Source organism: Arvicanthis niloticus, chromosome 8 (assembly GCF_011762505.2).
Source record: "Arvicanthis niloticus isolate mArvNil1 chromosome 8, mArvNil1.pat.X, whole genome shotgun sequence".
NCBI lineage: Eukaryota > Metazoa > Chordata > Mammalia > Rodentia > Muridae > Arvicanthis > Arvicanthis niloticus.
The window spans coordinates 16,784,483-16,811,954 of record NC_047665.1 but is presented as its reverse complement, the minus strand read 5'-3'; the positions used below and the strand labels follow the sequence as shown (position 1 = coordinate 16,811,954).

Genomic DNA, 27,472 nt, shown 5'->3' with positions numbered 1-27,472 from the left:
TGTTCTTTAGCTCAGAGTTTTGGAGACCAGAAGTCCAAGATTGGAAAGCCCTAACTACTTGGACACTAGTAAAAGGCCTCTCCATGTATCATCATGCCCTGCCCCCAACTTAAAGTGCCCCATCTCCCTGCAGAAGCCTCTGAAGATCTGCATCTCCTCCGTGATGCTTATATTTATAAGTGATCTATTTATATCAGTAAATGATATCAGTTGATGACACGCCTCCCGTATCCCAGGTCCTGAGTCCCATGACTGGCAGGGAGCAGTAAGATGAATAAGAAAAGAATTCCAGAGTTCTGGAGTTGAGCAAACCAAACCCAGATTCACCAGCAAATGTCTGTGGCGTGATGCAAATTATCATACAAGTGCTCTGGGGAGTCTTTGTACAGAGGAACAGGGATTGTTCTCTCAGAAGAGCTCCAGAAAGGGCTGCAGTATGGTTGTCACCAAAAGGCTTGCTCTATAAGCATAAGGACTTGCACCCACATGGAAAGCCAGCTGTGGCAGCCTGCACTTATAATGACAGCTCTGGGGAGAGGGGAACAAACAGATCCCTGGGGCTCGATGGCCAGCCCAGCATAATTGGAAGCCCCAAGCCCCAGTGAGAGACCCTGTCTCAAAACACTAAGGTGGATGACCCCTAAGGAATAGCAGCTGAAGCAGACCTCTGGTCTCCTCAAGCACATACACCCATGCATATGCCACATGAAGACATAACATACACGCACATGCTTCACTCCATAAATCCTAGAAAAAGATATTGGAGTTGAACCCTGAAGGTTCGAGAAGGGTCTTCCGGCTCATAGAAGTGAAGCCTTCTAAAGTAAGACATGAAGAGGCAGGGTGGAGAGGTGAGACCTACCTGTCTGGGAGCACAGAAGTGTCTTCTCAGCCCTGAGGCTATAAGCTCAGAAGAGGTCCCCCAAGGATTCCCAATGATTGCCCTAGCTTTAGAAACAGATGATGCCCCGCCCACTTTCACCTGACCAGCTGCAGTCTTCAGCTACAGGTTGTCTCCAGTGTTGATGGGCCCTGTAAGTGTATGTCCTTATCTCTATGTTAATCCGGTGATGAGGGTGGACAGCACATTTTCACACTGCACAGTGACAAGTCCCCTGTCCTGCCCCTGGCCACCTGCTGCCTCTCATCTTCAGATGACATGCACTCAGGAAATTGAGAAATTAAGGGAAAAAAATGGTTTTCTTAAGAAAAAAGGGAAAATACGGTTGTCCCGTAAACATGAAACAACACCTCATAAAATAATGCACAGAGCTAATCCCTGTCCCCTGTCTATCATACCTGTCATTCAAACTAAGCGCATTGCAACCCCTGGGGACCGGCTCCAGTGGTAGAGAACCTACTTACCTGACATTCATAAAACCCTGTGTTCCAGCCTAAGCACTACAAAGAAGGAAGGAGGGGGGAAAGGAAAGAAGGAGGGAGGGAAGAAAGGAAGGAGAAAGATAGGTGGGAAGGGAGAGGAAGGGGAAGAGAAGGAAACCCAAGCATCAATTGACCTTTTCCCATGAAATTTGGAGTTGGAATTGAAGCCCATGTTACCTTGTGTTAGCTTATGTTACCCTGTGTTAGCCCAGGTTAACCTATGTTAGCCCAGGTTACCCTGTGTTAACCCAGGTTACCCTGTATTAGCACACATTACCCTGCATTACAACACTTTAACTCTTAAGCTCAAAAGATGACACTCCTGGGTATTTTCATTTCAAATGTTTTTCAGGTAAAAAAAATACATAACATTAATGATCTCTCTAACTTCCCTTAACTTACTTGCCTTTGTCTTCACGTCTGCTGTTTGCAAAGTACTGATCTTTCAAGGCAGCACAGACATCTCTTTAGAATCCTAAAATTAAACAAATTTAAAAAAATAAAATAAAAACCTTGAATTCTGTGACAGAGTTAGGCTCAAGGGACCCAATGTAGTCCCTGTCCTGTGGAGTCAAAGCACAGGTCACTCTTGGCATTTATACAGTCGTTGGCTCTCCAGTGTGCTCTCTTTGATGGGTAGACTTGGCTATCTTTAACTCTGGGAAGCTTTCCCATGGAAATTTTATTTTTTCCTACTTTTATGAGAAATTGTATTTTCGTGTTGCCGGTGCTGGCAGTCAAGAAGAAAAGACAACTTGGAGAGTCCAGATTCGGTCTAGGAACCAGTTGCAGAGCAAGGTCACACTCAACAACAGGCTCTTACCCAGATGATTTCTCTATAATGCCTAGCTCACACAAATGAATTAGACCGTGCCCCACGTATTGTCTCTGCTGGGATGGCCTGGTCCACTTTTATCAAAAAAATCCTACCTTGGGTAGGTCGAACGGAAGTCATTTTTGGAAGGACTCATCTGCATATGGGAATTAAGACGTGAAGCACAGATCTGATTTTACCGACACTGACCATGTATGTCTCTCTTGGGGTGTTTCCAGAGGCATTTACTCTGCCTCTGAAGTGACTTGGTTTTGTTTATTCTGTTGTATTTTTCATCAATTGCAACTCCCCCCACCCCCATTTACCCGTGTCACAGAAGGAGCAACATACAAGAGCCACTGGCGAATAACCATCCTGAGATAGGGAAGCGAACTCAGAGGCTGGGGTGAAACGATGAGACCCGGGCTCAGGATTGTGATCATCTTTATTGTTCTGTTTTGTTTCTGAGGCATGGTCTCATGTAGCCTGGGCTGGATTCAAACTCCCTTTGTAGCCAAGGATGACCTTGAACTTCTGATCTTCCAGCCTCCGCCTCCCAAATGCCAGAATTACTGGCATGTGGGAATGCCAGTTTACACAATGCTGGCAATCAAACCAGGGCTTCTTTTTGTTAAGTAAGCATGCTTCAAATTGAGCCACGCCCTCACTCCAAGATTTGGGTTCTTAATGACCTTTCTTTCCTCAGCCTGTGCTAAGGCCATTCAGAACATGACTCTGAAAAAAAAGCTAATCCAAATGGTGCCCTATGTTATGTCATAGTTGTGTACCCATCTTTTTATAGCAACTGCATATAAGTATTATAGGACTTTGTGGAAATCAGAAATTTCCATAGTGTTCAATATTCATTAATAAATAGAAAACAGCCTTTAAATTGGTTTTCCAAATGTTATTAATAAGCACCTCCTTAAATTATTATGTAGCACTTCTCTATGGTATTATTAACAATTCTGTTTTCTTGGAATGGTTCCCAGGAGCTTTATTTTCTTTGGCAGAAGTCTCAAAATCCGAATAAGTGGTAAAAAGAATTCAGCCTGGAGTCATGAGTCCACACTGGCTTTCACTTGTGTCGCTAGGATGAGCATCCGTCCGTTGCTATGCAGAAACGCTTCCATTTTATTTCGTTATTTTCTTGTCTGTGTGTGTGGTATGTGGTGGGGTGTGGTATGGTATATATATATAATCTCCAAGCACAGTGGCACACACCTGTGATTCTAGCACTTGAGAGACAGAGGCAGAGGGGTCACTGACAGCCAGTTCCACATAGCAAGTTTCATGGCCGGCCAGCCACACAATAAGAGTGCGTCTCAGGAGGAGTAAAGTTCTGGTACATCTGTGAACCCAGCACCAGAGAGCCACAAGCAGGGGGGATTGGACATTTAAGGTGTACAGTGAATTTCAGGCCAGCTTAGACTACATCAGTCCCTGTCTCAAACAAACAAAAAAAACCCTAAATCATTCATTTGAGGTTGAAAGACTATTTACAGGCTGGGGTGGTAGAGTGCCTGCCCAGAATGCTTGAAGCCTGTGCTCAATCCCCAGTGGTAATCCCAACACTTGGGAGCTAGGAGCAGGAGGATCGAAATCTAGTCATCCTTGGCTGCATAATGAGTTGGAGGCCAGCTGATCTAAATGGACCTATGGGAAAGAGAAGACAGAAGAGAGAGAGGAGAGAGAGAGAGAGAGACGACAGGAGAGAGAGAATGAAAGCGAGAGGAGAGACTTTGCTCTTTAGCTACTGTCTCCTATTATGGAAATGAGGTTTATGGCTCTTAAGTTCCTGTATTATATCATACCAGGCTGTTTGGGATTCTTTGTCTTCAGAAAAGGTAATCGACAGTGTTTTATATAACATGTTAACTGTAAAACATGAGTTCCTGTGGTGTCGAAACTGTGAGTAACAGGGCCCGGGAACTTTGGGTCATCTGAGGGTATGACCAGGCACACGTGAGCAAGCACTGCTACCTGGAGATTGTTAGTGGCAGGCTTCCTTAGTGATCAACAAGCCAAAATGGTTCAACAAAGGACAACCAGAGAAATCCTGCCCAGAAACAAAGGAACCAAATGTGTGTGTCCCTGAAGGAGGGAGGGGAGAAACAAGACCCATAAATACTGCCGAGTGTCAGCTGCTCCATTCCTGTGGCCTTATCTACCATCTCCACAAATACTTTAAGGACAGGTGGCTCAAAATATTACTGTCGCTAAGCTAGTTTTATAGAAGAGAAGTCTCAGCAAAGGCCCTGTTGTGAGCAACATGATCCACCTGTTCCGAGGAAGGATCACATGATAATTTTATGTTCTTGGTCCTTGCTTTTTAAATGATGGTAAAAATATCAACCAAGATACTGGTTGCCTGACCTATTCTCCAAACTGGAGGTTAATGCTGTCTGTTTATCTTTCTTCTTTTCTTAAATCCCGTCAATCTCCTCTTCTCAGGATTAGGGAACTTGCAAAGCCCCCAATGGTGTGCTCTAAGTCACTGCAGTCATAGGTCTGGTTCTATGGACCCCGCACAGACTGGTCCTACTGGCCCTTCTTTCTACAAACTCAAAAATCTAGATAACTGAAATCATTTTTGTGGTGTACTTAGAAGTAAGTTTAGACTGTATCTGAATGAACTAGTTATTTAAGAAGTAGCCTTAGGAGGAAGAAACATGCAATTAATTATACAGAATAACCACAATCGAGCAATAGCAAGACTGTTCTTAACATCCTTGTAACCTCCCTCTCTAATAAAAATCTAAATTTTAAGAGGCTGGCATGGTGGCTCATACCTGTAATCACAACACCCGGAAGGCTGAGGCAGGGGGATCACTGGGAGTATTGAGGCCAGCCTGGGCTACATAGTAAATTCAAGACCCTGTCTCAGAAACACCAAAAAATAATCTGACTTCTGAAGAAATGACTGGGAAGCAGCCATGAATGAAATCAAGCCAGTGGGCACACCACTGATGCACAGCCTGAGTGTGTGTAATGTAGGCCGTGGCGTGTGTAACGGAGTGCACATAACTGTAGATTACCCCAAACTTGCAAATGCCCATGTGCTGCTTAGAATGTCTCTTGGCTTTCTGCCTACAGTTCACGGCTTTAAAAATGGGAGAGACAGCTGTTTCCAGGACAGTGACATTAATTTAGAGAGATTTGTAGAACATTAACTTTCTTTTAAAAGTCTTTGTGCCAGAAAAAGAAAAAAGAAAAAAAAGTCCATAATCAAACATCTGCTCTCAGAATTAATCTTAATAGGGCCTTAAAAGCCTCATTTGGGATTTTTGTGCCATGTTCTTGCAACATAAGTGAACTTTTGCACCGGGAATTCAGCCATTGGAAATCATAAATGTTCTGTTTCTCTTTTTAATTTTTTAAGTGGCGAGCCATTGTTACATGACTTTTATAGTCATTCTTCTTTACTTGTGCCCAGCCTGAAGACTCTAAGACACTTCAGAGACTCATCTCCCCAGCCTCGGAAAGGTCTAAGTGTTTGTCTGGCTGGATGGGTCACTGCTGTTGGTAAGGTTAAGTCTGCCTCCCTCAGAGTTCCTGCATTGAGATTGCAGCCTTCAGCTCTCAGCTCTCCTGGCTAGGTGACTTCATCCCAGTCACATGACCCTGCCTCTCTGGGTTCTGAATGTTAAGATGTCTGATTCTCCCCTGTGGCTATAAAATTGAACATAATTGTTCAAGTCACACGTATTATAAAAGAATTTATTAAGAAAAGCTTTGCGCTGGGGCAGTAATTTGGCTGGTAAATCCGAGCTTCAGTCCCCAGGGCCTATGGTTTTGTTTTGTGTTTTGTTTTGTTTTTTAAAAGCCATAAGACCGTAGGATTGGCAGTCCAGCTCAGTGAGTAAAGGCACCTGGCACCCACCCACCACCCGCCACCCACCCAGATGACCTGAGTTTGACTTCGGTGACCCACTCCGTGGAAGAAAAGAACTGACTCCTGAAAGTTGTTCTTTGGCTTAAACAAGGCTCCTGAAGAACAAAGCCTACATCTGTGCATTCACAGGCACAGGGAAGAGAGACTGTAGAGGAAACGACGGAGGAAGAATAATATTTTAAAAAGACCCAAAACTTGCAAGTAGACCTTACCTCTAAACATCCTGCTTCACACAGATCTAATCCCAAAACTTCCACTCAAGGAATGAGGAAAGTCCTCAGGCCAATCTGGCATTTTTCCCAAGACCTCAGTAACACCCATCGGGGAAGGATCCCTCTTCGGTACCAACCCCCCAGGTCCCAGGTGGGACTTACCTCTTTAGGGTCTCTGCACAAACCCAACTCAGATTCTGACGAAAGCAAAATCCGCCCCCCTGCTCCAGTGCCCTGTCCTCTAAACTCTTCTCCCCCAAAATGACTATAGCCTCAGTTCCTACTGTTGTCAATGGGCACCCAAGGCACCAGGCCCTGGTGATAGTTCCCATTCAGTTTGGATACCCCAGCCTATCAGCTACCTCTCCTGATATGTCTACCTTTCAAAGGTAGCTTGCTAAGGATCACTGACTTCCAGTCTCTAGTCCCTAGGACACCAAGACCCCCCTCCCAGAACAACTTGAGCACTCTGTCAGGAACCAGGGTCTGGGTACAAGTGAGTCGTTCCTATAGTCGGTGAGTACAGAAATAACTAACTGAGCAAGAGGCCAGATTCTACAACCGAGTACCGAAGCATGGCAAAGTCAATGTGAAGGCTGAGTTGATGCCAAGGGCACCAGTACCAAAGTCAAGAGGCCTAATGCCCCCACCACGAGAAGACTATTCCAGACATTCATACAAAGACAATCAGATGCATGTGTGAGATGTCAGTGAGGAGCGGCGGAGATTAAAACTAAACCAAGCCAGGCGTAACGATACACACTAATGATCCTTGTACAGGGAGGACTGAGATAGGAGTAGGCACATGGGGCCAGCCTGGGCTACATTAGCAAGACCATGTCTCAAAAAGGAAAAAAAAAAAGTCAAGGACGTTATGTTTCTCCCAGTGCTTCGATCACATGTACTCTAAGTGGAGATCCAGGGAAACTGCTATTTAACAGGATATTTAACTAGATGGATTCATCTAGTCTTTCATTTGACCCGTGATCTTACTTAATATCATATTTGCGTTAATTCTGAGAATTTCATACAAATGCTTACAAAGCGTTTTGATCATAATTACCTCCCCATCCCCAAGTCCTCTTCCTAACCCCCTTCCAGATTCACCCTTTTCCTCCCCACCCCCCAACTTCCTGTGCACCAGTGACTTTAAACAAACAAAACCTAGATCAGATAAGATGGCTCAGATCAATGCCTAGCCTGATTACCTGGGCTTCACTCCCAGGAGAGAAGGAAAGAGATTACACCTTTAGTTGTCCTCTGACCTCTGCACATTCATTATGGCAGGCGTGAGCACGTGCGTAAATAAATCATCGTAATTTGTTGTTGTAGTAAACACCCGCAATCCTAGATCCTGGGAGGTAGAGGCAGATAGGTCAAGAGTTCAAGGTCACCCTTGGCTAGATTGTGAGTTCCAGGCCGACATGGGCTACATGAGATGCTGTCTCTGAAAAAAATTAAAATCTGAATATAGATAAAGGATACCTGTAAAGAAGGCTTTAAACTCAACATATATGCACTAGAACTGTGCCCCTAGCATTAGTTGCGGGTTTATTGCTCAATGCAAACCGCCTTTCTGGGTTCTCCGCTTTCGTTTCTCTCTCGTTTCTCTCAGAGGGATTTCTGTACAGCCCAAGTGACATTGTCCTATTTAAGATTCACCACAGCCCACAGAACGGGATGATTTTTCCCACGGTTATCCGTACACTATAAGCCCTGAGATAAGTAGGGAGGCAAATACACACACACACACACAAGTATGCAGCCCACCTTGCTTGCATTCTCCAGTTAGTATTTCTGCCACACAGCCTGGGCTTGGGAAATTTTAACAGATCCGTAGGTATTTCAAGTGTTTCAATAAATCTAGATCTGAATCCTGACTGAGCAGTCAGTAAGTAATCAACAAAACATTTGCCACCTGAAAGTCCTTTCTCAACCCAACCCCACTCCCACCCCCCACCCCAGGGCCTGCTTTCCTCTCTCCTTCACTGGGTTTCGGGTGGGATCAGTCTTGCTGGCTGCTGCCCTCTAGGTGCCATGTCACAGGAGGTCTGTAACAGGTACAGAAAAAAGAAGACAGGAAAGATTAGTTCCCCCACTCCCTGCTTTCCAAAGAGATTCAGTTCAGGGAAGGCCTAATCAGTTTGGTTTCAAGTCTGCTGTTCAGCAAAGCCTCTGAATGCTAATTGCAAAGTAACCTTGGAAACCAGAGCCTGGTACCCAGCGAATGTTGTGCAAATGTGGCTGGACCTCAGAAGGGCACGTCCAGGACAGCATTTCACAGGCTCCAGGCGCCCTTGATTGGGGAGATTTTATTTTCCACATTTATCTCTGCAAACCTTCTCTGTCTGTTGTCACCAACTGAATATGTCAAAGTCCCCAGAAGATGGGATATGGTTTCTCCATTGCTGCATCATCTCCCAGCGCTTAGATTCTGAGAACGAAGGGACCTTCATTCTTAAAATGTGGAAGCCAGGGTCAGCTCCCTTTCTCACAAAACAGGATGCCTGCAAAGCTGAAGTGTCTCAGGTGTTGGGGGAGGGGACTGCCCCTCCGCTGGCTGCATGGATAATGGCAGGGTTATGAGAAAGCTTAGTATTCCGTGGCTCTCAGTGTCTCACACTGAGGCCTGGAATATGGCCTGATGTGCAAAGCTTATACTGTGTGTCCTTTATGAGTCTAAGCAGGTCCCTCAAATGTCACCCCAGTAACATGACAGAAATCATTTAGGATCCCGGGAAGAAAAAAAAATTGGTTGTTCTCAAGAACTATGAAACCATTTTCTGCTTGACCCCAGAATCCTGAGGGAGTCAGGCTGCTCCTCCTTAGGAAAAACAAAAACAGTAAGAGTGTGGTAAACTGTAGCTTACCGGGAGAGGAGACTTCTGCCCACCCGCAGAGGCTCAGAGATACACATTCTGAATGAGAGAAGAGTCTTTTCTATTCACAGCGATTCTGTGCTGAATATTGATTATGTAAGTGCTTGCAAATGGCTGTTTTAAAAGACAACTGCAGATTAAAACTTCCTGACTTTGACATCTCATAATACCGAGTTGTTTATGAAAATAAGATTATGCTGTGCTCATTAGCATTTGGCGCTTATATAAGGTTTCAATTCTTGTATTTGGTACTGAAAACACACAAACTACTCCGTCTCCTCCAGTTTCTTAGTTTCCTATTACATCGTATTTTTGAGACAGGGTCTCACTACGCGGTCCAAACTTACCTCTCTATGAAAAGTCCAGGGTTGCCTGAAACTAGTCATTCCCCTGCCTCAGACTCTCAGTAGTGAAATGCCTGGAGTGCCCCACTCCCCCTACCTCTGCCTCTTTAAAATTTAATTGGCTTCTAATTCCTTTTCATAGGTATATAGCTATATGTCATGTTTACAAATATTAATATGTAGAAGAGAGGTCTCAGTGCTTAAGAGCACTCACTGCTCTCCCAGAGGACCTGAGTTCGATTCCTGTCACCCATGGCAAGCAGTTCACAATTGACTACAAATCCAGATTCAAGGAAACTTACATTAGCAGACACCCACACACCTACTTTTGCACACGCCAAACAAATACCCATACATTCACACAAATAAAAATAAAAGGTAAAACTATGTTAAATGGGGTGGGAGGGGGCTTGAATAAAAATGGCCCCCATAGGCTCTTATGTCTAAGTGTGGGGTTCCCACTGGATAAACAAGTTAAGAAGGATGAGGAGGTGTGGCCTTTTAGGAGGTGTGTCACTAGGGGTGAGCTTTGGGGATTCAAAAGCCCTCAGCAGGTCCAGTCTCACCCTCTGTCTCTGTCCACTCCCTGGATGTCTGAATGTAAGTTCTCAGCTACTGCTCCAGCGCTGTGCCTGCCTGACTACTGCCATGCCATGCCCTGCCATCATGGAAATAGACTAACCCTCTGAAACTGTAAGCCAGCCCCCAATTAAACGCTTTCATTTATAAGTTGCCCTGGTCATGGTGTCTCTTCGCAGCAATCAAACGGTAACCAAGGCATTAAAAATAAGTGTAATAGTATACACATCTTAAGTTTCTTGTGTATTTAAGTCCAATTAGTTTTAAGCCCTCTGAGAATATCATCTATGGGGATCTATGTTAACTAATTTCTCATCGTTGTGACAAGACGCAACTTAAGGGAGGAAGGGTTTATTTCGGCTCAGAGCTTGAAGGCACAGGCCATGACCGTGGAGGAGGCTTGGCAGCAGGCATGTGCAGCAGCTGGCCACATTGTGTCGAGAGGCGGAAAGATGAACGCTGATGCTCAACTCCTCTTTATTCAGCCCAGTCCCCACCCCCGGGATGGTACCGCCAATGCTAAGAGTCGGTGTTCCTTAGTGGAATCTTGCTGGAAGTGTCCCAGAGGACATAGTCAGAGGTGCGTTTCCACCATGATTCTACATTACATCAATAAAGATGAGCAGCCTCATTGACAGGAAGCCCCCTCTGGACACAGACAGTGAGAATGTGCGCCAGCCTTGACTTGGGGGGTGGAGGGGTTCATTTCTATCAGCCCATCAGCCTTGATATTCACAGAACAATCAGGGTTCCAGGTCCCCTCTTACCTCTGGGTCTGACAGTGCCCAGGTCACAGATGGCTTTTTTTTTTGGGGGGGGGGTGAGACAGGGTTTCTCTGTGTAGCCCTGGCTGTCCTCACTCTGTAGACCAGGCTGGCCTTGAACTCAGAAATCTACCTGCCTCTGCCTCCCAAGTGCTGGGATTGAAGGCATGCACCACCACTGCCGGGCCAGATGGCTTTTTTTGGGGGGGTGGGGGGGCAGTTTGAGGCAAGCAAATTTGGGAAACTGTAAGGATGTAATTTGAATGTAAGGATGTAATTTCAGGTCTCAGCTTGACCTGAATTAAATTAAAAGATCCTTAAGTTTACATTCAAACATTATCTGCCCCCGAGGCACATCCCAGGAAAAGCACATTCCAAAGACTCAAACAAACATTCTAGGAAGAAAGACCCAAGATAGGAGTTTTTAGAGAGATGGGCCCTTAACACAGTAAACCTGGGTAAACAGAAGCCACTTAAACTAACCCTCTTTGTTGTAAAAGATAAGGTACAAATTTGAGTTACTTAGAAACCGGGCCTGGGAACAGAAACTGGGCCTGGGGATGGCTGTTTAAAATCCTTTATGGTTACTGTCTAAAAAATAATTAACTGTCCTTGTGAACTCTGTAAAAATGGTATATAAGCTTCCCTTAACTTTAGTTCAGGGTTCCTCTTGTCTGCATGCAGGAGAACCCCAGTGCACTGGTTGTCATCTTATCATCAATAAACCTCATGTTATTGCAGCAAATCCCATCCATGAGTGTCTCTGAGAGAGCGTGTCCCCTGATTTTGGATCTTTAGGACCAACAAAACAAGTTCCAGAGAATTTCTTTACTTACTCGGAAGTGCTCAAAAACATCTCTCTCTCCTCTCTCTCTCTCTCTCTCTCTCTCTCTCTCTCTCTCTCTCTCTCTCTCTCTCCTTAGCAGTTTTGGTTTGCCATGTCCACAAAAAAAGTTAATTTTCCATTGAACAACTTTTTCTCATGGTTTCTAATTAATCAAGACCAAGTTTCATTCTTATCCAGAGCCTTGGACTTTGCAGTGAGATGTCTAAACATGCAGGGCCCATCCAACAGACTGTGTTTCCAGGAAGATCACTCCCTGATCCAGGGCCTTCAAACAGACTCAAGACCCATAGTCGTGCCTCTGGGACTCTATTGGAGAGTCTTGAACCCCTGACAATCCCAGCCAGAGCTCTGGTCTCAGCAAAGCTCCCATCTGTCTCCACAGGGTCCTGTAGCATCCACAGCATCGGCACTTTCTATCCTTTCCTCTGGGCCTGGTCTCCCCCCACCACCTCCGCCACCGCCTCCTCCTGGGCCACCTCCACCTTTTGAGAATGAGGGTAAAAAGGAGGAGCCCTCCCCTTCTCGCTCAGCTTTATTTGCCCAGCTTAATCAGGGAGAAGCCATCACAAAAGGTAAGAAAGCAAACCCTGGAAGCCAACTCCTTTTTCCTTTGGCTCTAGGCATATGGATTCTCCATACCTCAAGAAAATGTACATCATTCTACCACCATCCTTAGTATACAGGGAAAAGGAGCTGCCTCTGGAAGGTGGGAGCATGGGTGCTTTCCAGCTCCAGGAACAAAGGCTCAATTGGGCTGCAATATAGACCAGTGAGAACTCAAAGACTCTGGGTTCTCAGTTGACCAATGAGTGGAGCCTCCTCAGCCCCAGGGCTTCCCCACCAATCTCCAAAACTAAGTCATCAAGATCAAATGAAATAAAAATGGCAAAATGGAGCCTTGCTGTACCCCTATCAAGGCTCTTGGAAGGACTATCATTGAACTACCTTTGTCTTCATATGGCAAGTGGTTGATTATTTTAATGCAAACGTCTAACATTTATCAGGATCAAAAGTACACTCATGATAGATAATATAGTCATGTGGCCAAAAAGGTACATTGCCGGTATTTTGTTTTGCACATTGAATAGGATTGAGGGTGTAGAGGTTGCTCTACATGTGGCTGGAAGCTAAAAACTCAAACCTTCACATTTATTCCTGGCTCAGACCTGCACTGTTATCCCTCTGAAACTCACTTGCAGAGTAAAGGAATAGATTTCTAACTCTGAAGCTGATTTCAAATTCTGAAAAGTACTTTCTAGGGGTAGCAGGTAGCATAGTACTTTAAACCATTTAGCTGTACGTAAACCAGACAGTATTTTGCGGGTTAGATGGCTTAAGGAATTGTCGGGCTTTTTGCTTGCTTTTTGCACAGTAGGGGTGTCATCTCTTCAAAAACAAGGTTCTTCGTTGTGTTTGTTATTTTTCTCTGACAAAATTCCTCACAAAAGCAACTCAAGGAAGGATCTGCTTTGGCTCACAGTTTTAGAGGACATAGTTCATGGATAGGGAAAGCAGCACAGGACTGCTTGCTCCTGTCATAGTAGGTCAAGAAGCAGAGGGCGTGAATACTGGTACCCACTCTCTTTAATTCAGGCTGAGGCCCCAGCCCATTGCATGGATCATCCCTATTTGGGGCGAGCCTTCTCTACCCAGTGCCACATCCCTACAAATTCACTCACAGACATACCTAGAGTTATATCTCCTAGGTGACTCCAAATCCAGCTGAGTTGACCATTCATCTCCTCACTTCTTGGTAAAACAGGAAGCAGACAGGAAGTTTGGACAGGCTGTGAGATTTCAGGACCTGCAACCAGTGACCTACTTCTTCCAGCAAGGACTGACCTCAAACTTTTGATCAAATCTAAAGGCTCTACAACCCCTCCAGAGGAGTGTCTTGACCTAGAGACCAAGTTTTCCATGGGCCTTGAGGGACATTTACATGCAAAAAACAATGCTTTTCAAACACACACAGAGAGACACATAGACAGACAGACAGACAGACAGACACACACACACACACACACACACACACACACACGGCATTTCTTTCAATCTAAACTTGCACAGGATTCAGCCTCTGCATATGGACCTTGAACAATGGTTCTTACATAGTTTACCAACAGTTCTTATGTACTTTACATTGTGGGCATTTCCCTTCTCATAAGATGGGATGATATGCACCTACATTGTGACACCACCTTCTGTTTTACTTTCTTTTCTGTTGCTGTGACAACAGTGACTTCAAGGGAGAAGATTGTAATCTGTACAATCCCAGATTACAGTCTATCGTGGGGAAGTCAAGGCAGGCACTTGAAGCAACCAGTCACATCAGCATCAAGAGCGGAAAGAAAGTGAACACATGCATGCTTAGTATTCAGCTAGCTTTCTCTACTCCTCAGTCCAAGGTCCACAACCAGGGAATGCTCTGACCATTTTCAAGCTGTTCTCATACCAATCAAGACAATCAAGACAATCCCCCACAGACATGGCTACAGGCCAACCTGACCGGAGACACTTTCTTATTGAGATTCTCTTCCCAGGTGATCCTAGCTTAGGATAAGTTGACAAAACTGTCCTGCCTTTCTAGGGCTCCGCCATGTCACGGACGACAAGAAGACATACAAGAATCCCAGCCTGAGGGCTCAAGGGCAAATTCGATCTCCAACCAAAACCCACACTCCAAGCCCCACGTCTCCAAAATCAAATTCTCCTCAGAAGCATGCTCCAGTGTTGGAGCTGGAAGGGAAGAAATGGAGAGTGGTGAGTGAAGTCCTGTAACATTTACTCTGATTCTCTCGACTAAAGCCAACTTCTAAACACTCAAACCACTTCCGAAAGACATGGGAGTTTCCAAGTGAAGTCGTAAGATGCAAAAATAATGAGAAACTGGGTGCTTCTGCAGACTTACGTACGCTTTTCTTTAGTAGCTCCTATGGATTGGTCTCCTACTTTCTAGAACTATTCTTGGGTTGGGTTGGGTTGGGTTTTTTTGAGAAAGCATTTCTCTGTGTAGCCCTGGATGTCTTTGAACTTTCTCTGTAGATCAGGCTGTCTTCGAACTCAGAGACCTGCCTGACTCTGCTTTTTTTAACTGTGGTAAAAATGCACATAACATTCACCAGTAACCATTGTTGCAGTAGGTATTTAATCTCAAATTGGGGTTTCTACCCTGCCTTAATCGTTCAGTTCCCAGATAAAAGACATACAGCCTTTATATTTATAAGCTTTAATCAGCATGGGAGCTGGGCAGATATCTACCCTCTATGCTATCATGTCTACTTCCCTACAGAAGACCCAGAGTTATAATTGGCTCTGTTCCGCATGGGCTGCTCTCAACCCCAGCTGGCCAGCCCTCACATCCATGTTTTCATAACTCACCTACCCATGGCAACTCCTCTATCCACCTTCTTCTCTCTCTCCAACGTGATCTCCTGCCTCAGAAAGCCCTGGAACCAAAAAACCCTGCCTATCTCCTGTCCAACTATAGGCAGTAGGCAATTTTATTCACCAGTGAGAGATAACTTGGGACAAGGTTACATAACATCACTTGGGTCTATAAGTGGATTTTCTCATCCCTGGGGCAACCAGGCCTTGGGGGCCAGTATTTAGCATTACTATACAAAGAAAAAGACTAAATCTCAACAGAGCATCTTTAAATGCACATCCCTGTGATGCTAGGTGTGTTTACACTGTCGGGTTTCCATCCCTGGCATTCACTGCAGGATACTCTATCTTACACACTCAACCTGTGAGACAATGACTCCTTTGCCTCTAGCCCTCCAGCCCCTAGCCACTGCAGTGTGCTTCCTTTCTGTGAACTGACTACTGATTTTCAAACTTTTAAACAAGTGGGGAAGAAGCCATCAACCAAGTACTGGAACTCCGCCATGTGGCGATGGGCTGATAGCTCTGTTCATAACCTGAAGCCACCGCTGCCACCCACTATTCTCTGGGTTAATTATATAAGTGTGCCAGGAATGCTTTGAATATGGATGATAGCTGGAGTCCCCTGCCCAATCAGAGAGCTCTCTTAAAGACTAAGGAGCAAAGTTCCTGGAAAGGTTGGCAAGGCCTGGAAAGACACTGGAGCTTGAACCATTGCTCAGACCCCAGCAGCTCCATCTCCTCATGACCACAGCAGGTTCTGATGTAGCATCAAATGGACTGCCAGCATCCACATAGCAACCAAGTGTGCATAGCAACCACATCCCTACTCCAACCCTGCCCTCTAGCAGGGCTGTTAACATCTGACACGCTAACTGATGCCCACTTCCAAGCAGTGGTTCACTCACTCCCATGATTACAATTGACAGCTAAGACCTGGAGGTTTCTCCATAAGGAGAATGTTCCAGAAGACAGCATGCTGAAAGGCAAATTCTGTTGAAGTCTCTAGCAAGGTCAGCAGTCAGTGGGTTTGGCCCATCCTTCTGTTCATGTTTAATGTCCATGTCTGTTTTACCTTTAGGAATACCAAGAGGACAGGAATGACCTTGTCATCTCAGAGACTGAGCTGAAACAAGTGGCTTACATTTTCAAATGTGACAAATCCACTCTTCAGATAAAAGGAAAAGTAAACTCCATCACTGTTGGTAGGCAAAACTAGGACTGTGTTATTGCTACGCTGAGCTGTGTTGCAGAAACATGCCACATGCATTTACTAGAGCTTTGTTTTTCTTTTTTAGATAACTGCAAGAAGTTTGGCCTGGTATTTGATCATGTGGTGGGTATTGTGGAAGTGATCAACTCCAAGGACATTCAGATCCAGGTGAGCAGCCTCTGGGGCCATGCTCTGCCCTGGCCATGGCTCTGCATGAACTGCTTGTCTTCCTGCAGGGAAATGTCACATTTCTGATCTTTCTAAACACAACTTCATCATCGCCTCTCTGGGGAAGCCCGATCTTTATTCTCAGTCACTGTTAATTAGTCTTAGTTTTTTTTCCCCCCATTTCGTACTGTAAACACTATCTTACCCTCTTGATCTCATGGGCAGCTACCGAGCCGGGGACAGAGCTCAGTGGCCCAGTGCAGGCAGTCATAAGACTCTGGGTTCTGTCCAGCACCACAAAAGAAAGCAAAGCCAGCTATGCAGTGTTCACAGCTCTAAAGACCTATGTATCACCCAAACACTGTAGGCACCCGGTAAATGTGGCTGAGCACATGAGTAGATGAACCAGCTACTATAGGAATAAAGACTATTGAGAGACTATTCTAGGAAAATAACATCCCCCATACTAAAGAGAATCACCCCTAAGGAGAAAAACGACCCCGAGGGAGAAGGGGGTGTTATACAGAATCAACGAGATAATCAGAAAGGGGAAAAAAAAAAAGCCATGGAGTGAGTAGGATCAGAATTGAATTTTCAGAATCAAGAGAAAGTCTGCACTCCTTCAGTCATTTTGATTTTGTCAAATAGGCTTTTTACAACATACAAAGATCCAAAGGACTTCTGACTCTGGGCCAAGTCCAACCCCTCTCATTGGTTCTGCTATTTGCCTAGTGTTAATTACCCTTTACAATCTGGTGTTTCCTTGTGGTGATTGACAAAATTAGATGTCAGTTATGTAAATCTTTCTCTTCCCTGGGTTTCTCTCCATTCACACTTTTAATTAGAACTCACTTAATTGTATATATTACATTTGTCTATTTACCTTGTCATTTTAAGACGCTGGTTCTGTTTATGCCCACTGTGTGGAAACAGCGCTGATTGGGAATCCTAGATCCTGGGTAAGAATGCCAGCTCTCTGCATACATATCCGATAATCCCAGGAAAGGGGACGTTACGCTGTAACCAAAATAAGAATATCTCTTGAAATCCTACTGCAAGTGGCACATTTCATTTAGAAGAATTGCTGTTGACACCAGAGCAAGAGCCATCTTCCTGGCCTTATTTCTATTCAATAATGCATTAAAGGTCCCAACTCCTGCAATAAGATAAGAAAAATAACCAAAATAAATAAAATTGAAAAGGAAGAAATAAAGATGTCTTTATATGACAGCAAAATGATTGTTTTATATAAAGGCCAAGAGACAGCAATAAACTATACAGCAAGACAGGTAGGTATACTATCGACAGAAAAAAAAATTCATCATCTCTTGGCACCACGAATATGCGTTAAGAAATGTAACTTAAAATGAGATTCAGAATAGCAACCAAACTGAAGGGGACCAAGTAATAAATCAACAAAATAAACGAAAGAGATTTATAAAGAACACAGAATGGTCGTGAGTTAAATGAGCAAAACCAACACAAGGACCATTTCTGCCTCTTTAGTCTGTAAGTAAGTCCTGCAAAGCTCAAATATTTCAGCAATTTTTTTATTAAAGAAGAAGAAAAAAAAAAAAACCTTGAAATTCATTTGGAAGCTAAGAGACCAAGAAAAGTAAAGCCAGAAAGGAGCCTTGGTGGTTACAAGTGATACTGCTCTTGCAGGGGATCCGAATTTGACTTCTCCTAAACCCCAAACTAAGCTGCCCCCCAACTGCCTGTAACTCCAGCTCCGGAGCGAGCACCTGGCATGCTCTTATGAACTCCACGTGGCCTGTACTCACAAGCGCTAACCCACACCTAGACACAGGTGATAAACAGAACTCAAAAATAAAGTAAAGTCTTTGAAAGACTAGATAAAAGCATTTGAAAGCAGATGAACAAGGTGAATTGGGTCATTCTAAGGTGGCACATGGTTGGAGATATTTTAAAAAAGAAAAAAAGCCAAAACAAACAACAAAAAAAGCAGACTTGCAAGCCATGATGTAGACGGGTGTATACACTGAAATGGATTTTAGAACAGTTGGTTATTTATGTGGGAAAACAACAGTGAGGAGCACTGGCTGCTCTTGCAGAGGACCCAGGTATGGTTCCCAGCATTCAGGTTGTATCGCCCAACCATCTGTAACTCCAGTCTCAGGATCTCACGCCCTCTTCTGGCCACCACAAGTACTGCACACAAATGGCACACAGACACATATGCAGGCAAAACACCATACACACACAAAAAAAAAATTAAAGGAAAAAATTAAAAATAAAACAACCACTGAATCTACACTTCATGCCGTACTTAAAAGTAAGGTTCCAAATTAAATACTTTCAGACATTTAGAATAACATACAGAAAGAAAAAAAAAAAAAACCTTCATGCTTTCGTGATTAATGTGATTCAAAACCACAAACCATACACATAACAGGTGGTTAATCTAACCCCATTAAAGTTATAATTCTAGGCTGGGGATTGAGTTCAGTAGTGTTTACATAGCATGGGTGAGGTCCTAGGTGTAATCCCTAGTACTGTGTATGCAAGGGTGCACACGTTCATGTGTATGCACACACACACACCCCAATTTTCATAATATATATTCAACAGAAGATATGATATGCAAATCTCAAAGACCAGATATGGATTAAGGAAAGATATATGCAATGTAGATAATGAGAAGGATTTGCATCCAGAACATGTAAAGACGCTAACACAGACCAGAAAGTGAGACTCATGCTCTAATAGAAAAGCCAGCAGAGAATATTAACAATTCAGAGACATAAGAAGTGAACTGGCTGGCACACACATATGAAGATATGCTAGCCTGACAGGAGGAGTGTAAAGGAATACCACAGTCATGGATTCCTGACCATGCTCATCTCTTTTGCATTTAGAATGTCCCTGTTCTGCCACATCTGTGGAATCTGATGTGTAAAGGATCTGTAAGTGCAGGGAGTGTGTGCTAATGTCTGGTATATGACCTATCATGGAAGTGTGACACTGGACTCCCAAGTGACAGTGAACTTGGTACACTCACTGCAGGACAGATTGGCACCAAGTACGAATGCCACATCTAGCCGGGCGGTGGTGGCACACACCTTTAATCCTAGCACTTGGGAGGCAGAGGCAGGAGGATTTCTGAGTTCGAGGCCAGCCTGGTCTACAGAATTAGTTCCAGGACAGCCAGGGCTACACAGAGAAACCCTGTCTTGAAAAACAAAAAACAAAAACAAAAAAATGAATGCCACATCTATAGCCCGTGGCTGAATCATTATGTGCTTCTGTGCTTATGGTAAAGCTCTAGTCACAGATAAGGAAACACGGAGAGCATGTATTGTAGTGACATGATAGTAGCAAGAGAGAGCAAAAAAAATTAAGTGTCCACCAACTGGCAAATGAGTAAACAACTCTTTCCAGTTGAAAACTATTCAACAATTAAAATGAACAAGCTATTGTTACCAGCATAAAAAAAAAATTAGGTGAATTTTAAAAACAGGTAATTTTTTTTTTAAGGGCGTTGAGCTGAAAGGTTAAGTTACACGGTGGTGCTATGTGATAGATCCATTTATTAAAAAATATAGTGTGTGCAAACCAATTCACACATGAAGCGCACATGACATGTCAAGGTGTTCTCTTGGGCACTTCACCCAATAGCCAGATCATAAGCAAAAAATAAACAGCAAACAAACAAGTTTTAAAAGCAACAACAAACAACAAAATCCAGGAGAGTAGTTACTTACAGGGAGGAGGGAAGAAAGGGAAAATGGGGGAAAGTGGGGTGGAAGACGACAGTATCCAGGGGACAGTGATAGTGTGAGATCTTAGTTCTTGGGAGTCAGGGGAACAGTGGTTGAGTGTGTATTGCACACTTAATAATTCCAGTACTCAGGAGGACTCCGTGCAGTTAGAGGCCAGCTTGATCTGTACAGCAAGTTCCAGGCTAGCCAGGGCTGCAAAGTGAAACCAAGTCTCAAACGCAAACAAATAAACACAGTAAAGCTGGGTGTAACCGTGTACACCTGTGACCAAAGCACTCCGGAGGTAGAGACAGGAAAAGGATCAGCAATTCAAAACCATCTTTGGTCCCAAAGTGAGTTCACGGCCAACCTAGGCTACATGAGACCCTATTGGAAGAAAGAGGGGAAGGAAGAAAGTGAATGAAAGAAGGGAGGGAGGGAGGGAGGGAGGGAGGGAGGGAGGGAGGGAGAAAACTTTCAGACACACCAAAAGGAAATAAGCCGGAATGCAACACTAATAAAGTTGTTATAGGAAGTATATGTGTCTACTATTCTTTGTTTCCATGCCTGAAATATCTTGTTAACATTTTTAAAGATGTGAACTATGCACTGTGAACAGTTACCTTGGGAAGGGTGAACCACTGGTTGTCTGTGGAAGGAGCTAGAAGGAGCAATTCGGAGACAAGAGCAACATTTGATAGAACACTTAGTGAATTTCTGGATGCTCAAACCAAGAGAGTGCCATTACCTAGTTAAAGTGCCTAGTAAATCGTCTGAAAAGGGCCTGGACACAACTGAAGCAGAAATCACTTACCTGCCCAGGGCTGAGATGGGGACTGACTGTAAGTGGCCATTAGTGATATTTTTAGAATAGTGGAACTATTCTAAAAGCAGCTTGTGGTCCTGATTGCACAACTCTGTACATTTGTGAAATGGCATCCAACTGTACACTTAAAAATGGGAAGTTTGTATATTTTCAGATTTTACTACAATAATAATGTTATTTTTAAAAAGAAAAAAAAAGCTAAAGTTCATATAATTTGGCCTGGAAATACTTTTTTTTTTTTTGGAAAAAAAATGTTCTAAGAAAACATACAGATTGGAGAAGACAGACAACCACTGTCAGGGGAATTTTTTTTTAAATTATTACTGAGAAATATTCATAAGCCAAGCCTCTAGGAGTCACTGGCAGCTCCTTGATTTCCTTAGCCTAGCTGGTGGTATCCATGGGCTTCAGGCTGGCATGTAAATGCTTTTCATCCTTGTAGCATAAAGAAGTCTAGAAGTCATGAAAACATGTCTAGGCACATTTTTAAAACAAACACAGACAGACAGACAGACAGACACACACACACACACACACACACACACACACACACACACTCCTGTATACATACTATTTTATCTCAGGGAGAGCCCTGCCTGTAGTTGCTTGACCCTGAACGACCCAGCTGGACCTTTCTCTTGCTCTGGGCTTCAATTCCAACTCAGTATCCAGTTTCTATGGAGCAAGAGGAGGAGAAGGAGAAGCCCAAGGACCGGCTAGACGCCCCACAAGGCATTCTTGAGGGCACCTGTACCACAGACAGAATGTGTTCCTTTGGTTTGCAAACTAGCCTTTTCTTCGGGTTGAAAGGAGAGATGTCTTTATTGCTTTAATTACCATTACAAGAAGGAAACATCTAGAGGTGTAAGGAAGCCTTTGGGAGAATGGTATATCCCTGTGGGCATTGTGGGAAGGTTTGAAAACTGATTGTTAAAGGAGAAACTTAAAACTGGTCTGAGTTTTTACTGGACTTAGATACTTGTAAACAGTACAAAGCGCTGCCTCCTCTTGCTCAAGGGTCCCGATTATCTGGGCGAATGTCCTCAGTCTGAGCTCCTGACCTGAGTACATTTTGAAATACCTAGACACCTATCTCAGTTGAACCTCACCCTCAGCCCTCAGATCAGACTCTTACCCAGCAAATGACTTCTGTGAGAAGAATCGAGAGTTTCTTACTTGTTCTGAACTTTGGGAACAATCTACCTGGCTTCTATTCGAAATTAATCTCATTGTCCGGTGTCTGTATGGATATTTGTTCTAGCCCCAGTCTCAGAGATAACTGTCAAAACTTACATTTTAAGCAAATGAATCCTGTTTCTCTTATCTCGAAATCAGATAGGCGTTTCAGATTCACTAACGGGTTGTGGGGCTTTTCTGGACATTTTAGCTGCTGCCTCCAAATTAATCCCTTCATTTCATCTCAAGAAAGAGAAATCCTGCCTGTTTAGGATTCCCCTTGTATAGTCCTCTCACTCTGTCCTCAAATGACACTTACCCTGCATGCAGACAGACAGACAGACAGACAGACAGGACCCATACTGCCCCATGAGTCCTAAAGCTAAGCCCAGGAGGAACTCCAGAGAGTACCTGCTTGGGTACATAGCCATTTTTATTTCTTTGCTTCAGTCCCATTTTTTTTTTTCTTATCTTAGGTAATGGGGAGAGTGCCAACAATCTCCATTAATAAGACAGAAGGATGTCACCTGTACCTCAGTGAAGATGCGCTAGACTGTGAGATTGTGAGCGCCAAGTCGTCTGAGATGAATGTCCTGGTCCCTCAGGGTGACGATTATGTAAGTACCTTCCAAAAGCCTGCCCAGGAAGGTTTTTTGTGGCATGTTCATGTTAGCATTCTTGGAGAGGGGCCCATCGGCGACCTTCTCATGAGCTTCATTTGAAGACATCGTAACAGGCAGGTGAGTGAAGGAGCCAAAAAGGGTATAAGGCTCCTCTTGACGTAAGGTTCTACAAGAAGCTCAACAGAGAGGGCTCAGAACTCAAAAAAAAAAAAAAAAAAAAAAAAACCAAAAGTTGGATTCTGAAGCCTCACAATGGGGCCCAGAATCTAGGTTCTTTGTATATAATGTGGGGGAGTACATTCATGCCATGACACGTGGAGGTCTGAGGAAAACCTCAGGTGTCAGTCCTTGCCTACCTCCACCTTATTTGAGACAGTGTTTCTTGTTCAACATTGTCAAAACTTCTGGGGGTTATTCTCTCCTCCCTCCATCTTATCATAGGAGGGCGGAGATTGCAGGCATGGCTTATGTATGGGTTTGGGGGATAGAAACTCAGGCCCTCCTGCTTAGACAGACAAGCACCTTGCCCACTGAGCCATCTTCCCGCCCCCAGAATCTTGATCCTTAGCAGGCTCCCAAGTAAGTCCTCATACCATCAGCCCATTGAATTCTCCATTTAGAAATACCAGCCCAAGTGATTCCTTTACATCCTCTCCCCAATGAAGCAGTTTCTAGAACCACTTTAGATGTCCACCCATGTCAACGTTGAGTAAGATTGAGTAAATCTCCTCTTTTGGATTCTGAAGCACAGCAGATCTGCTCATTGTGTGTGGAAACTAACACATGGAGAGTTCTAAATCTAATTGGACAGACAGGGCAGGAGGAGGCAGCAAACGAGAGATTCAGCTAGTTGCTTTCAAGAGAAGAGCCACGTCAGCTCCCTGGGACACTTACCAGCTACCTACAGGTTGCAATCAGCAGACAGATTGATTTCCTTAAAGCAGAGATTATCCACACCCCTCAGTACTTTCTTTGGCCCTACGCTCACATACCACAAACTGCAGCCTAGAATTCCTCATTTGAGTTTAAAGCACAATACTGTGCGAACAGTGAGTCATGGATTCACTACTTGGGCTATGGAGATGCCAACCCTATGTGAGACAAGCATTCCCTCTTGGGCTCTCAGCCAATACAGCCAGGCAGCAGAGTAAGGACATCCACATGTCAGGCCATCCCTGGTCTTTGTAGCTGTTTAAGCAGAACGTTCAGCTGTATGGGAATTGGATCAGCTGAGATAAGCTTCGGGGTTTGGATGAGCACCTCAAACTCATTAAGCTAGTTTCTGAGCATGCTACCAAGCATCTGTAATTATTAAAGACGTCCAAATGGATTCCAGTACAGAGCCCTGATTGAGACCCATTGGCTTAGAAGCAGTGGTTCTCAACCTGTGGGTCATGACCCTTGTGAGGGTCAAACAACCCTTTCACAGGGTCACCTATCAATATTAAACGGTGGCAGCATTAGGAAGGCCAAGAACCACTGACTTACAGAATTAAATATAATCAAAGCCTGAGTTTTTGTATTAAAAAGTAGCCTTGCCTCTTTGGGTCAGTGGCTTTGCTCCTGCACATTGCTGGACCTCTTCACTCACTTTCCAGGAGGAGGTGAGGAGGAGCAATGCATACCCTGCCTCGGGTGTCAGGATGTGGGAATGGACAGTGGGCATGCTTCATCTGGATGAAAACCAAGCTCCCAAAGAAGAGCCATGGATGTATCCATCTCTCTGATGCTATAGCACCATACTACCAAAGAGGCCTTCTTCATGGCTGGGCATAGGGCTGAGAGATCTATGTCCCTAGCACACAGTAGGGCATGGCTTCCATCCCCAACTCCAGGTCTGGAACATTCCACCTGAGAACAAACACAAAGCTGTGTTTGCACTTGAAGAAGAATATCAGAAGTGATAGCAGGTACACAGGTGCATTGGATTGCTCAACAGCAGTCTCGTTGTAGGCTGAAGACCTACATTTGGAGTCTTAGTACCTAGGAAGGAGGTTGGGGTAGGAGGATCATGAGGATCAAGTCCAGCCTGGGCTACAAAGCACAAGACCCTGTATCAAAAATAATTTGGTTTTTCTATTGAAGATTTCATTCTAGTATTCTTTCTTTATTACAGTAAAATAAATAAATAAATCATTTCTACGGAAAAATCTAGTGAGGTTCCAGAAGCCAGAGCCAAGGGGCTTGAGTTCATGTGTGCTTATATGCGTGTGTGTGTGTGTGTGTGTGTGTGTGTGTGTGTATGCATGCTGTGGGGGTGGTGTCATGTGTGTGTGGGTGGTATGGGTGGTATGTGTGGTGGGTATAGTGTGTGTGTGTGTGTGTGTGTGTGTGTGGTGTGGGGTTGTGTGGTGTATAGGTTCGCACTTATGTATGTGCACTTGTTCTCATGCCCTGAGGACATTTCTACAATGTCTCAAAGAATAGATAAGTCTGGGCCCCATTCACACACTGATTTCCCCTGAGAATTTGAAGACCAGAGTTTCTCATTCTCTTACCCAGAGAATCAGAATCTGCCTGTTAGCAAGACCATAGGCTGATTCACCACCTGTTTGATGGAGGTCAGTAGCTAAGAGAGACTTGCCGGGTTTGCATGTTGGCTGCTCTGCTCCCTGGCACTGTCACTCCAGGCCCCCGCTGCTGAAACTCTCAGACCTCTGCTCCCTCAGAATGGCATCTCAGCAGCCCTGAGCTCAGGGGGTCTTCAGAGGTCGCCTGAGTTTGTTCGTGTCTGGTTCTCATACAAATGCCTAACTTGAGGCTCTGGGTGTAGCTCAGGTGCAGTATTTGCCTACCATGAATGAGGTCCTGGGTTCTACATTAACCCACGGCAGATACCTGTAATCCCAAAATTCAGAAGGTAGAGGCAGAAGGATCGGCGGTTTGAGATCAGCTTCGGTCAAGTACAAAGTGAGTTCAAAGCTAGCCTGGATACTTGAGGTCTTCCTCAAAAAGTAAGCCTGGTTCTTCATAAGCACTAATAATAGGACGATTCCAGCATGAAGTCACAGACCATGCTGGTCTGCCTGTAACTCAGCCTCTCTCTGATTGAGAACTGATACAATTTCTTTCACCCATCATATGTCACCCATGATCCTTCAACCTGCCTGCAGGAACGTACCACATAAATAACCGTCCTTTTCAACCTCTTCCAGAGAGAATTTCCCATTCCTGAGCAGTTCAAGACAATATGGGATGGATCCAAACTGGTCACCGAACCCGCAGAAATCATGGCCTGACATCCAAGAGATATCCTTCCCCGAGTCTCCTCTAGCAAACAGAAGCAAGCGGCTAATAGGAGCTAGATTTCACCATAGCCCCGACGTCTGTGTCAGCGTCCTGCAGTTCTGTGCTGTGGTGCAGTTCTGTGCTGTGGAAAACAGTGTCTTTCCTGGCGAGCTTTTATGGGCATTTTGAAATATTTAACATTTGATCATGATTTGTGCGTGATTTTTACTTCCACATGAGAACTAGTAAACACAGCGGTTAAAGGAAAAAGAATTCTTTTCCCGTGGTATCAGGAAGACCGTAACTGATAAGGAAAAGCCCTGCCTTTTCTTCCTTTCTGTTTAATTGCTAGTTAAAGAAAATGAAGCCTTAGAGAGTTTATGTATGTTTTTACCTTTTAGACAACTTTAACATGATGAAATAGTCTTGTGCCCTGAAGAATAAGAGTCTATTTTTTAATTTTTACATGTTCACCTTTATCAGTGTGAACATCATGTTAGCATGAATGCATACTTCCATCCATGTTTTTACAAACACAGACATATACACAAAGAGGAAACTTCTAAGGAAACACAATATACCCTTTATAGTTATTGAAAAACAAAAGAAATCTTAACTCCTCATCTTAAATATCTTTCTCCTGAGTCACTTTGAAAATTCTTATTTGTCTGCATATCCCTAAGACAAAGGGTGGTGGTGGGGAGAAGAGGAGTGGGGTGGACCTGGGAGGGGACTCAGTCCTCATTTTTCGTTTCGTAATACCTCATGGTTCTGTTCCAAAAATAGCTCAACCTTTGCTTTGCAGTTTTGAAGTTGCCCATACTATCAGACAACCCCATACTGGTCTCTAACGCTTATTAGAGATGGGTCCCTTTTCCATTGGCCAGGCTAACAAGCCTCAAAGACAAACACCCAAGAGCCAGAGACTGTTGCTTCTCAAATCAGTTGTTTGGCTCTGGTTGGGTTTTCTAGTCTTGATAGTACACACTCTTCCAGGTGAGCAACAATGCTCTCCATGTCTCGTCTCTGCACATGGCTGAGAACTCTGCAGCTTTTTGGGTCATGTGTAACGAAGCATAGCGCTAAGCTTTTGGAACCAGTGGGGCATCCAGATTGTGCCTAGGAAGGCCTCACTGGCTCTCTCTTTCGGTTTTTGAATCGCTTCTATATACATATAGTATTCACATCACTGGTGTTTGTGTATCAAGGTTTTGCTATAAAAGTTTGGTCCTTATAAACTATGTTGTAGCTTTAGTAAGTATAATTTTTGAACAGTAAAGTTATATTAAGTAAAAGCTAATTGTTTAAATACAAAGATGAATTCTGGTTTGATTTTTTTTTAGGGGGAGGGTGTTTGCTTGAATTTGTTTTGTTGTTTTACCCTTTGCTTGCCTGTTTGTTTGTTGATTTGTTTG

General features: G+C 44.1%; 1 protein-coding gene across 3 annotated transcripts in view; it reads left to right on the top strand.

Annotated features, from left to right (window-relative positions):
- The window catches only part of Cap2 (cyclase associated actin cytoskeleton regulatory protein 2), a 142,150-nt gene extending 114,778 nt beyond the window's left edge, over nucleotides 1–27,372 (top strand). For all 3 annotated transcript variants that reach the window (XM_034510850.2, XM_034510851.2, XM_076939092.1), the window contains 6 exons: nucleotides 12,100–12,289; nucleotides 14,305–14,477; nucleotides 16,183–16,306; nucleotides 16,400–16,482; nucleotides 22,683–22,823; nucleotides 25,985–27,372. In XM_034510850.2, the coding sequence (XP_034366741.1) occupies nucleotides 12,100–12,289; nucleotides 14,305–14,477; nucleotides 16,183–16,306; nucleotides 16,400–16,482; nucleotides 22,683–22,823; nucleotides 25,985–26,068 (795 nt within the window). In that variant the 3' untranslated portion in view covers nucleotides 26,069–27,372. The remainder of the gene's footprint in view (nucleotides 1–12,099; nucleotides 12,290–14,304; nucleotides 14,478–16,182; nucleotides 16,307–16,399; nucleotides 16,483–22,682; nucleotides 22,824–25,984) is intronic.
- Nucleotides 27,373–27,472: the final 100 nt, after the last annotated feature.